General features: G+C 34.5%; 1 protein-coding gene across 2 annotated transcripts in view; it reads left to right on the forward strand.

The window, feature by feature from the left end:
• The window catches only part of RnrL (Ribonucleoside diphosphate reductase large subunit), a 206,738-nt gene that overhangs the window by 16,964 nt on the left and 176,969 nt on the right, over positions 1-12,805 (forward strand). Inside the window, exon 2 of one of the 2 annotated variants that reach the window (XM_090381486.1) lies at positions 5,758-5,846. The exons of the other annotated variant lie outside the window; for it this stretch is intronic. Within the exon in view, the coding sequence (XP_090237612.1) occupies positions 5,758-5,846 (89 nt within the window). The remainder of the gene's footprint in view (positions 1-5,757; positions 5,847-12,805) is intronic. 2 annotated transcript variants of the gene reach the window in all.

The following is a 12,805-nucleotide window of genomic DNA, read 5'->3' on the forward strand; positions in this document are numbered from 1 at the left end:
CCACTCTCTCACTCTGTTACTAGATAAAGCACACCATGCTATTATACACACAGCGTGTTTTTTACTTTCTTTGATGCCGACCGGGCTAGCCGGGTGGGTAAAGTGCCTGCCTGGTAACCCAAAGGTCGCGGGTTTGAACAAAGTACTGCAAAGGGCTTGGATCAAAGTACTGCAAAAACCTTGGGAGGTGCATTATGGCCACAGAAGCCGATGCGCCAACAACTACCAAAAAAAAAACTTTCTTTGACACTCTTATGTGTTAATTTTCTTATATGTTTTTAGTATTAGTATTAGCCAAATAGTGCAAGGAAGCCACTTCCCTCCTCTTGAAGGCAATTATGCAGTAGACATTTGAATTTCTTTAATCTATCAGCCTCAAGTACCTGCAGAATTAGCTTGTTCCAGTAATCAATGACTTGCTGGCTAAAAGAAAACTTCCTACAATCTAAACTAAACCTCTTCCCTTGTAATTTGAATTTTTGGCCCCTAGTTCTGGAATTCTATATAACATTGAAAATTCTGCCTTCATTCATTTTGCTAACCCCTCTCAGAGCCTAATAAACCTCAATCAGGTCCTCTCTGAGGTTCCTGGTTGCCAAGCTCTATAGCCCACATAATCGGAGTTTTTCCTCATATGGTCACCCATTTGCCGATCTCATCATGCAAGATGCCTGTATTTGGACCCTTTCAAGAAGCTCAATGTCTGTTTTCAGATGAGGTCTCCATATTTCGACACAGTATTCCAAATTTGGTCTTACAATTGCCTTGTACAGTTTGATTATGATGTCCTATCTCTATAGGATAATGTTCGATAAATCATCAATAGGACACCGTGGGCTTTCCTGTCTTCCTGTTTACATTGCTTAGTCAACTTCATACCTGCCTGTATCGTAACTCCTAGTTTCCTTTCTTCCTCTATTGTTTTTAATTCAACCCCACCAAGTGTATAATTTGTTTTGGGGTTGTTATTCTCCAATGGTAAGAAAAGGGGCAACTTAGTTGCCCCCTTTCTGACCATTCCTTTAAGCCTGTTCAAGTCATCCTGAAGGAGCACTGCTTGGCCCTAATCATAAACAACTCTCAGTCTTTACGTCATCTACAAATATTAATATCATGCCTTCTATCCCTTTGTCGATATCATTTATGAAAATCAGCAGCAACAGTGTTCCAAGAACTGATCCTTTTGAGGATTCTATTTCTGAATTTATGCCAATCTGAAGAATATCCATTAATCACAGCATTTTGCCCTGCAGCCACCTAACAATTCATTAGAATCTTTCCAGTAATCCCAACATATTCCAGCTTAGACAGTAACCTCTCATGAGAGACTGAGTCCAATGCTCTGCTAAAATTCAAATAAACTATGTCAAAATTGTTCCCTACCTCCAGCTCATGAGTAACTTGTGTCAAAATAGCTTACTAGGCTAGTTAAACATGATTTTCTGTTAGCAAAACCATGTGTGAATGTTCTTCAAATGCCATTTCTGTCCCCTAGATTGCACTCTTAATCATTGCCCCTAAGATTTTCCCTACCACTGAAGTCAGATTAACTGGCCTGTAGTTACTGCCTTCACTCTTAGAACCACCTTTATGTATTTGCGATACGTTGGCACTTCTCCAATCCAAGGGAATCTTCCCCCAAGTAGAAGGATGTCCTCATAATTAACCTCAGTGGTTCAATACACTCTGGCGACTTCCCTCAAAATCATTGGGTATTTGTCATCAACTCCAGGAGCCTTATTTGCCTTTATACTCAAATTTTTTCTAATAAACAGACATCTATAATTTCAAAATCACCAATTTCATTTGGCTCAGCCTCACTCACACAGCCTTCTCTTAGAATGAAGGGTGTTTTGTCAGTAAACTCATGAAAAATACCTATTCAATTCATCGGCAACATCACCTGGGTTATCTAAGACTTTCCCACACCCAATACACAAAGGTCTGACCTGATTTGCTTTCTTTTTCATTGTGTTCCCATACATGAAAAATTCCTTGACCCTATTCTTTGCTCTCTTAGCCAGTGTTTTCTCATACCTTGTCTCCCTATTCTTATATGTGGTACTATAACAGATCAACTTGTAGCTGTAAGTGTCAGTACTTTTTGTCACTCTGTAACTATCCCGTACTACTGGCCAGCTCCGTATTCATCCATTTCGGCATCCTCATGCAATGTGTTCTTAATGGTTGCATATGTGTTCGTGGCTTGTGTGATTTTTGCTTTTAAGGTATTCCATAATTCAAATATATTTTCTCTAATTTTGCAGTCTGCTCAATTAATAGATGCTATGTAGCACTGTAAACTGTCATAGTCCCCTCTTCTCAAATTAAAACCTGTGCATTTAACTATTCCAACATCTTTCTTCATCTTCCAACTAACTACTGCATGATCACTACCTGCCAATGGTTCCTGTGGTTTGTGAGTAATAATGAGGTTGAAAATATTCTCACTCTTAGTATTTTTCTCTTACATGCTGGTTCAAATAATAATCATCTAGTGTATTTTAAAAACTTTTTATTTTTTTATTTTATTTTTACTTTTTTGAATTCTAGATTACTATAGATGTGTGACCCATGAATTGTGAAACAGTGAATATATAACATTGAATTTTTGATCACAGTTTTGTTTTAATCAGTCTTGTTTAATTTTGTATATTGTAAAATCTAATTTTGGAATTGACATTAAATTCGATAACTTCCATCTCTGTCAGCTAGAGTAGCAACCAATTTTAGTAGTGTCGAATTATACAAGAAAGCAAGCTTATATAGCATCAACAACAAAAAAAACAAAAAAAAAAAAACAGCACTTCTAATAACTGTCTTGAATTTATTCAAACTATCCATTTCTCAAGTTTGTGGATGAAACACCTTGTGACCATCCTCCTTTAAATTGAATTTATTCCTCCCTCGTGTAGTCTCAGCTAGAGGAAATGTTCCATCAACATTGATCTTAATTAATTTAATCAAAGCCTTAAACACCTCATTTAGATTTCCTCGCAGTTGCCTAGTCTCTAGATGCTGTAGTTTGCATAACTGAAGCCTTTCCTGCTAGAGCACCCTTTTGTTTCTTGCACTAATTTCATTGCTGTTCTCTACACTTGTTTTGACAGATCCACATTCTTTCTGAAATGAGACTTCCATGCCTGTAATTACTCAATGTATGTCCTAATCATTGCTTTAGGCAATGAGATAATTAGCTCCTTAATCAATAGAAGTAACTTCCCCTAATGCCACATTGCTCCAGTTTGTACAGCAGTCTTATGTGGAACAGTGTCAAAAGCTCTTCTAAAATAAGTATATGATCAGAATTATTTTTTGCATCCAGTTCCTTTGTTTCTGCATCATAGTTTCCAATCAGTTTGGTCAAACAAGATTGATCCTTAACAGATCTGTTGTGACTGCTCCATGGCTGCATTCTTGTCCTGCATTATTTCTTTAACCAATAGCGCCTTAAGTTTTCCCTGAAACAGAAGTCAAGCTGACAAGTCTCTGCTAATCCATGCTGTCCATTGTCCTTAATGAATTGGGGAGAGATTTGTATATCTCCCATCTACATAGATCTCCTCTGAATTCAAGGATGTCTTTATAATTATGGTTACAGGGTTGCTTACTTCTTTGTGGAGAAACTTGGACCTTGTTCTGTCTGACTTAGATCTGTAGTGGATAAATGAATAATTTTTCTGGAAAATGTTTTTTTTTTTTTTTTTTTTTCTGTTTATTGAATTCAACTTGGCCTTAATTTTACCAGATTAAGTCTAAATTTGTTTTCCTATGTCTTTAACCTTCCGATGACCACGCCAAAAATTTAATGCAAATGACCAAGTGGGGTCATTAAGTGACCCCAGCAATAAATATTTTCTGTTTACTAAGTATACGAAATAAAATGCAATACAAATCTACATAAACGTTTATTAGTAGAAATAACACACAAAAAATTAAATGAAACATAATTGCTAAGTTAAATACTGGTAATGAAGTAGTTCTGTAACATTAACTAGTTCTGGTTATTGCATGATTGGCATATGGTTGACTTCTTGGTATGGTTCCTGCAAACAAACCGATTACACTTACATTTTTTTGTGGTTTTCTTATCAAGGTTACTGGGACACGCAGTACAGTGACCACGGTTCGCACCAGTTCCAGGTGTTTTACTTTGCCCACACGGTTCCTGTTTTTCTTCAGAATTCTCAGTTAATGTATTTTGATAGCCAAATTCATTCCTAATTCTTCAAGGAATAGGCATCTTCTAAAAGTTTTACCTCATTCGTAATCTTCGTATTTCTTTGTGTACAGAACAAATCCATTGACTGCTGCCAAATTCAGAATTTGTAAAAATATCACCAATGGCCAATTCATAGTGTTATGAGAGCATGTATATTCTCCTACCATGCGATCCAAAGTGTCTACAGTCCCTTTGTACACACAACCCCTATAACACAACAATGTTATTACGTTTGATGGCCACGTGGGGTCACTAGATGACCCCAATCAAGAAATTTTTTTATAAGTTAGGTATTTAAATTTTTTAAGCAATTACCCCATAGAGATCTGGAAAAAAGTGAAAAACTCAGCTAAAAAAATAACAAAGCCTCTAAGACATTAATAGAGAAAAATATTGTAAAAAAGTAGCTTTGGGATCACACCCAACGCTACTTTTTTTTACAAAGTTAACAAGGTTTTTAGTTTTTATCAAGGTTTTTATGATTTTGTTTGTAAAGAAAATTTCAGAAAATTCTGTTCTTTATGATTGCCTGGATTTATGATTCCTGGATTTAAAACCAAAGTGTCAGAAACAGATTTTTGGTGTTATGCATATAAAATATCAAGAATATCTAGCCCAGAGTTAAACAGAATTGCAAATAGTTCAGTTTTTATGTGAGATGTCAAGAGTTTCATTTGTTTTTAGTGAAAACAAACTGAAAGATATTAGCAGTCTTAAGAAGCTGATTCAAATTTAAGGAAAAAATATCACTACAAATGTTCTTGCTCTTTTATGATTTTTTATTAGTTTTTAAAAATTTTGTTCATTTAAAATTAATATATATTGAAAGCAGATATTAATTATTTATATTTTGAAACCCCCATCCTTGTAAACCTCCTTGACAAAGTCTTCCAAAATTGTACTGTGCCTTATTATTAAATGTAATTGCATTGTCTTAGTCTTAGCTTGTTGGCTTTTTAGAACAATAAGAATGAGTAACTGCTGATGCCACCTATTGCATATTGTTTGTAGGTATTAATATGCTCTAAGGTAGTTATGTTTTCTTTTAAATTGCATTTTGCTACTTTTACCATTTTTGAAATTTATGAATAAATGCCTAGCAATCAGAGTTTCAAAGTGGTAAAAAAAAAGTGAATATTGTATGAGTTAGCTGTTCTCTCAACAGAAAAGAACCAATGACTTGAAGAGTTAAATCCCAGCAGAAGATTTAGTAGGTATGACATTAGTTGGTTTGGGATATTGACTCCTAATTGACTCCTTTTCACTCCTAATGCAATAAATTAAATTGAACTGACCTAAATTCATTTAATCTAATTACTCTAGCCTGAGATAGCACAATCAGTAGGTCATACTTAGGTTGAGTAACTGAATCGGATTAACATGTAAAATCATTTCAGTTTGTAGCTGAGATAATATTTTGTCATTAATTCTTTGAAAAATAGCTCTTTAAGTCATTAACTTTTTCAAGTTGCCTAATAGTTAATATTACCTCAGTTTACAATAATATATGTATTTTTTCAATTTCAATTTTGTAGATGGACGAAAGGAAAAGGTAATGTTTGATAAAATAACATCGAGGATTCAGAAGCTTTGCTATGGCCTGCATATGGAATACGTTGATCCTGTAAGTTTTGTCTGAAAGTTTGTTATAAGAACACTGTGTTTGTAATTGCTCAAGCAAATGTTCTTAATCTTTATTTTTTTACACTACACTGCAGTGACTACATCTGAAAGAATATTTTAAGGAAGCACACCAGTTATTGAATGTGGTTCCAGACAAGATTATACTGGCAGATGAATTATTTCTTTATTGGAAATTGAAATTCATGTCTCACGTTTATTTTTATTAGTTTTTATTAACCTGCTAGTGTCAACATGGAGGTGAAGACTGCCCTAGGGCAAAAAAATATTTTTTTATATTAAAAAAAGTTCTAATATTGCTGTACTCTTATACAGCAGGCCCCTCGTTATGACGCGGTTCGCTTTATGCTGATTCGCTGTAACGCTGTTCTTGTATTATAAACCAGTATCTGACTATAACACTGTCACAAATCACTATAATGCTCTTTTACCAGCGTACAGATTGCATTTTTTGGCATATTTAACGAAAATGTTTCATCTGATGGAGACAATAGCTTGAAAATGAATAGCAAAACAGCATTAAAATGTTTCCCACACTGATTTGAGAAATTTTCCTGCACGCTAATTTAATTGCAGTACAGTGACTTGTTACGTAGTTCCGAGATCAACATTTTAAAAAATGATCAAGTATATTGCTTGTAATATTTGCATTATATGCATTTATCTGAAGTCTAGTCATCACACAGTACAGTATTAGACATCGTCCGTAACGGACAGTTTACTTGAACATTGTATCATAATTAATGCAACCAATGCAGTTACATATTCGAAGAGTTAATAATGGCGGATAAGAATGAAAAAGCAACAACGTCTGGATGCAATATGAAGACTACAAATGTAAGAAAGCGAATCGATTCCGATCCACGACAAGTGAATGTGTGCTATAATTTAGGACTGACAGGTTTAATTGTAAGAACAATCATAAAAATAAAGAATTAATTTTAGCAGTGGGAAAGACAGCTGTTCCACTGCAAGCAACTAGGGCTAGGTTGGCTATTAGGATTGAAATGGAGAGACTATTAACTAATTTTATTGAAGATAATATCCAATGCAGAATTCAGTTAAGTTAAATATAAAAAAAAAAAAAAAGATTAGTCTATATGGTGATCCGAAGAAAGATCACCTAAAAAAAAAATGTGGAACCATTTAAAACTAGTAAGGGCTGGTTGAATAGATTTAAAATCCAGGGAGGAACCGCAGGTGCAGATCAAGGAGCCGAAACTTTCAAAAAAGAACTTGTTAAAATTATTGAAGAGAGGTATTATGTGTTATACTTCTCAACAAGTTGTTAACAAAGATGAAGCAGGACTTTTTTTGGAAATGAATGCCTAAAAGAAGTTTCATATTGAAAGAAGAAAAAAAAATGCCAGGTTTCTAAGCAAAGGATCGGTTGACTTTATTGTTGGGTGGTAACGCTGTGGGGGGGGGGGGGGGATTTTGAATTAAAATCCCTTTTAGTTTACCAGGAAGAGGGCCAAAATAGGCACATTTTTCATGATTAAATTCATCAATTAAATTAAATTAAATCAATTTAGATCAATTAAATGCATGATTTTAATTGGAATTTTAAGTTTAATTTTTATACATAAGTAGTTATCACATAATTATATGCGTATGTAATGCAGAATATTTTATATGTACAAATATTTGAATATTAAATATTTTTACCAACATTGTATTTGGGCATCTTTTCACTACCGTTTATTATTGATTAATAAATATCCTATGGCACCGACTGCAACTCACAAATACATATGTTACCTTATGGGAATGTGGCATTCACTTAGCGCTCTGTTTTTCCGAAACGAATTATCAGCGTTAAGCGGGGGTCACCTGTATACAGTGGAATCCCATTAATCCAGACTTGACAGGACCGCACTCGGTCCAGATTAGTGAAAGTCCATATTAACTGGAAGCTATCTTTAACACACCAGTTTTTATTTAAAGGTACTAAACAACAAAATTTTAACTAAATTGGTTTTTATATTAAATTAATAAAACAATATTTTAAAGTAAAATTATAAAAAGTAAAAGAGTATGGTAAGTAAACAAAATACTGTACAAAGAAATAAAGTTTTAATGTGGAACATTATATTACACAAAAATATTACAACACAAAACAAAACTATTTTTGAGAATCTTACTTGAAATAATCCTCAATGTTTTCTTTGCTTTAATTTTGAAACTCACTTTTGGGCCGCACGATCTCGCAGACGCTTCAAGGTCAGAAGCTCACCAGCTGATGTGTCATCCTGTCTCTCAAAATAAATCAGTAGCTTCTCCAGCATACCGGTTACTTCATTGTGCCTCGTTCCAGTTGTTTCCTCAGTGAGGATCTGATGTCCTAGATCAGGGGTCCCCGACCTACGGCCCGCCAGATGATTTCATCTGGCCCGAAAGATTATTTCATCTGCCTTGTGAAATTTATTCTATAGAAATCTTTTTTGGTTGCTACATATCGTATATAAGGATATTTTTAATCAAAATATAATGTAAATGCATCCAAATATAATTTTGTAACATCGTTGCAACTCTGTGCGCTTCCACTTGGCAGCAGTGTTTCTTGCGATGTTGATAATCCCAACAGTGTGAGTGCCCAAGGCTATAAGTTTATAGCCTCGAGTATTTCCGGCGAACACGAGTTATCAAAAAGTGAAGTAGTAAAGTTAAAATAAGCAACTGTTAAAACAATTGCTAAACACTAATCTAAATATTAATCAAGTATTGGTGAAAGAATTGTATGCAATGCATTCTTTGCAGTTTGCAATGTAAAGATGAGTACGCGTATTAATCTTTCTCCTGGTCAGCTATTCTCATTCAAACTTCGAGGAGAGTTGCAAAACAAGAAATTACAAGAGCTGAGCTTTGATTTCAAGAGGCAACAACAACAGATGACATGTTTCACTAATCAGAATTTAAATTTAATTAGAGCTAGTTTGCGAGCATCTCAGTTCATTGCTGAAGAAGGGAGGGCTTTTATTGATGGCGAGTTTGTGAAAAGAGTGCCTATCAATTGCAGAAGAAATATGTCCTGATCAAGTTAAGCACTTCACTGCTATAAGTTTATCAGCATCAACTTTAGCAAGAAGAATCGAAGACTCGTCTGCTAATGTTAAAGATCAGCTGAAATAAAAATTTACAGATTTTATAAATTTTTCGATTGCAATTGATGAAAGTGAAGATATTACTCATTTACATACGCGGTATAAATCAAAATTTTTAAGTCACAGAAGAACTGGCTGCACTTGAAAGCTTGAAGAATAGAACCTCTGGTGAAAACATATTTTATAGCGTATCAAAAGTGTTTACCTGCAGCTTGATTGGGAATTGTTGACAGCAATTACGACCAATGGTGCAAAGAATGTGGTTGGAAAAAATATTGGTTTCATCGGCCATGTTAATAAATATTTTGATTCCAAAAACATCGAAAGACCTATGCAATTTCATTGTGTTATTCACCAGCAATCGTTGTACGGTAAATTTTTGTTTTCGAACTCAGTCATGTCGACTATAATTAGCATTGTGAATTTTATACACAAAAACTGGCCTGAACCATCGTCAGTTTAAAATTTTCTTGGAGGAAATCGAAAGCGAATATGGTGATTTGTTGTATCATGTGGAGGTGCGATGGTTGAGTTGCGGTAATGTGTTAAAGATTTTTTCAACTCAGAACCAAAATAGACATATTCATGAATGAAAAATTAAAACCAGTCCCAGAATTAACAGACCCTAAATGGTTATGGGAACTTGCATTTTTAACAGATATTTGTGAACATTTGAATACATCGAATAAAAAACTTCAAAGTCGCAATCTACTTGTAAATGACTTGTTCTACAATATTAAAGCATTTCAGAAAAAATTAGAATTATTTAAAAATCAAATTGAACAAAATAATTTTTCCCATTTTTTGTGTTGTTAAAGTTTATATAATAATATGCCCAATTGTGATTTTTCTACCTACAATTTTGTCCGAAATTTTGAATTATTGATGAAGCATTTGTTGATCAATTTGTTGATTTCGAAAACAATAGAAAATTATTTACATTATTTCAGAATCCATTTGATGTAAATGTTTTGCAAATAGATAAATATCTACAATTAGAAATCATAGATCTTCAAAGTAAAGATAACCTGAAAACATTATTGAAAAATGAAACATTAATTAACTTTTATAAAACTTTGACAGAAAATGAATTTCCAGAATTAAAAAAATTAGCAAGAAGAATAATTTCTATTTTTGGTAGCATTTACCTATGTGAACTTACCTATATTCAAGAATGACAGATGAACATTTGCGAGACTTTTTAAGATTGGGAACTTCTACTATTAAACCTAACATTTCAATTATTGCTAAATCAAAACAACTACAAACATCTCATTGATATGCTATTTCTGTAATATCAAATGTGATTATAATAATAAAAATTATGATTTTTAATATGACTGTCTTTATTTACAATAAATATCCCTTGTTTATAATTTATAGTTTTTATATCTTGTACACCCCGTTTGACCTGGTGAAGTTGCTAAAATTGCGTTTTTTGGTTTACAGTGTTTTTAGTCGTCAAAATTGCACCGACTCCGACCCGCCATTTGTTATGAATTTTCTATGTGGCCCTCCGATGAAAAAGGTTGGGGACCCTTGTCCTAGATCATTATCCATGGGGCAATATCTTCATTTGTTATGTCTGAATAACCCCCTAAATGCTGAAATAACTGAACAAAATCATTATCATCCTTGTCATCATCAGGATCCGAAGAAATATCCATTTCCTCCTCAGATCTTTCCATTGGAACATCAGGTCAAAGTTTTTTCCAGCATTTGATAAGGGTAGTCTTATCAGTTTCATCCCAAGCTACAGCAGAAAAATAAATGACTGTCTTTATGTTGGCATCTTTAAGAAGGCCCATAAAGTTTGATTTTTCTCCAAGCGCCTCTTGTTGTTCTAACAGTGAGATTATCAACTTCTTTCTGTACCGTGACTTCACAGCTTCTATAATCCTTGTTCCATAGGCTGTGATAGTGCAGTAACATTGGGTGGCAAAAGTTTTACAAAGATGTTGCCAGATCTCAGCTGTTCTTCTACTTAGTGGGTTGGAGTGTTATCAATGAATAAAACCACTTTTTCTTCCAGTCCTCGATCCCTTAACTATTTTTTAATTAAGGGAACAAATGAGAGGAAAAACCAATCTTTAAAAAGATCTGAGCTCATCCAAGTTGATTTTTGTGATGTGTACTTAGCTGGGAGGGCATTTAATTTCACATTTTTAAGAGTGCAGGCCTTTTTTAAGAGTTTTTTTAAGAATGCAGATTTTCCTATGACTAACAGTGGTAACTTTAAATTCCTGAATGCGTTACTGCACAAAAGTAATGTCACACTTTCCTTACTCGATTAATGTCCTTTAGCTGAAGAGTCACATTTTGAGGCAAATGTTTGTTTGGGTAAGATTTTGAAAAATAAACCAGTCTTGTCAGCATTAAAAATTTGGGATGGAACTAAACTTTCTTCACTGATAAACTTGAGAAACTGTACTTAAAATTTTTTGCTTGCAACACACCAGAAAGACTTCCACCTATAATTCCGAGTTGTCGGATTCCAAACTCACAGTAAAAGACTGGTCACCTCCTAACTTTTTGTGGTTTACGGAAAAGTGGACCCCCACATTTCGCCCCCAGTAGATAATGAGTAGGCTACAGAAATGTAAATAATACACCTAATTTTTTATTAATTCTAATTTATTTTGTTTTAATAGAATAAATACACATTATTATTGTTTAAAACTCGAAGTTGTATGCAATGCCTCTAAGGTAATCGATCACATTACGATTTTGAAAATCTTGGACTATTCTTTTGATTCTAGCAGAAATTGCAGCATACTTCTTGTTTATTTGATTGCCTGAATTCGGCAATTAGTTGTGTAATTTCGAAATTGTGCAGCCCTTGTTGTTTCATTAAAGAATCAATAAATCGGTAAATATTTGGGAATAAAGTAGCACAAGTTTCTTGAAAATCCCCTGTGCCACCCCTCCACGCCGTTGTTGATACGTTGCTGATCATTCAGTGTTCGTGTGTAAACATTCCACAATTCGATGGCAAAAATGGGTAATTGCTGGCCTCTCTGTTGTCTTCTTCCAATATATGTATCTTCAAAGTAGTTTGCAATCACCATAGCTTCAATGGGGAAGTTATCAGCCTCAACTAAATCTTCAAATGCTTGAAAAACATTAGCGGGAGGAATAAATGCCAATGCCAAAATAATTCGGATCCAACAAGCAAATTCATGGTCTTGTTCGTATCGAGCTTTTAAACCTTCATTCTGTACCTTTTGCCAAACGCTTTGGGGAAAAATGAAAAAAACAACCGGTATTTACAATACCAGGAAATTCTTGTTGGAAGGCTTGCATGGCACTTTGTTCGAAATCTGTAATAAGTCGCTGGGGTTGGAGACCCGGGTGTAGATTTTTAACTTCTTGAAGCAACTTGGCGTATGTGGTACGAGTTTTGTTTGGAAGAAGCACGTAGACCACTGGAATAACTGCATTGAATTGAACCACATGAATTGTATAAAGCTGCTGGAAATGCTTGGGTACTGTGTTAAAAGTTCCATCAGAAAACCACTCCTGGCTACGCGCCAATAACTGAAGATTGTTACTAGTGGAAAAATAAGCATGCAACCCGGGAGCAGTTCGTCCCGAGAATCATACATCGAAAACTGTTGTACGTTGCCATCGATAATAATTTCTTGATAATTTTGTGGAATTACTAGGTCCTGGAGATTGCTCGGTAAAGCAGGAGTACCATTGTTGCATCAAACATGACGAGTGGTTTGTTTAAGCGAATCCTTTTTAGGAAGTAATGCCATGACATTGGCATGAGCCTCTGCAGTAACTGATGCAACAATTTGCTGTGGCCGTTCGTTCGTGGTTGTTGCATGTTGCC

Source organism: Mastigoproctus giganteus, chromosome 9 (genome assembly GCF_048544385.1).
Source record: "Mastigoproctus giganteus isolate SK-2022 chromosome 9, ASM4854438v1, whole genome shotgun sequence".
Classification (NCBI taxonomy): Eukaryota; Metazoa; Arthropoda; class Arachnida; order Uropygi; family Thelyphonidae; genus Mastigoproctus; species Mastigoproctus giganteus.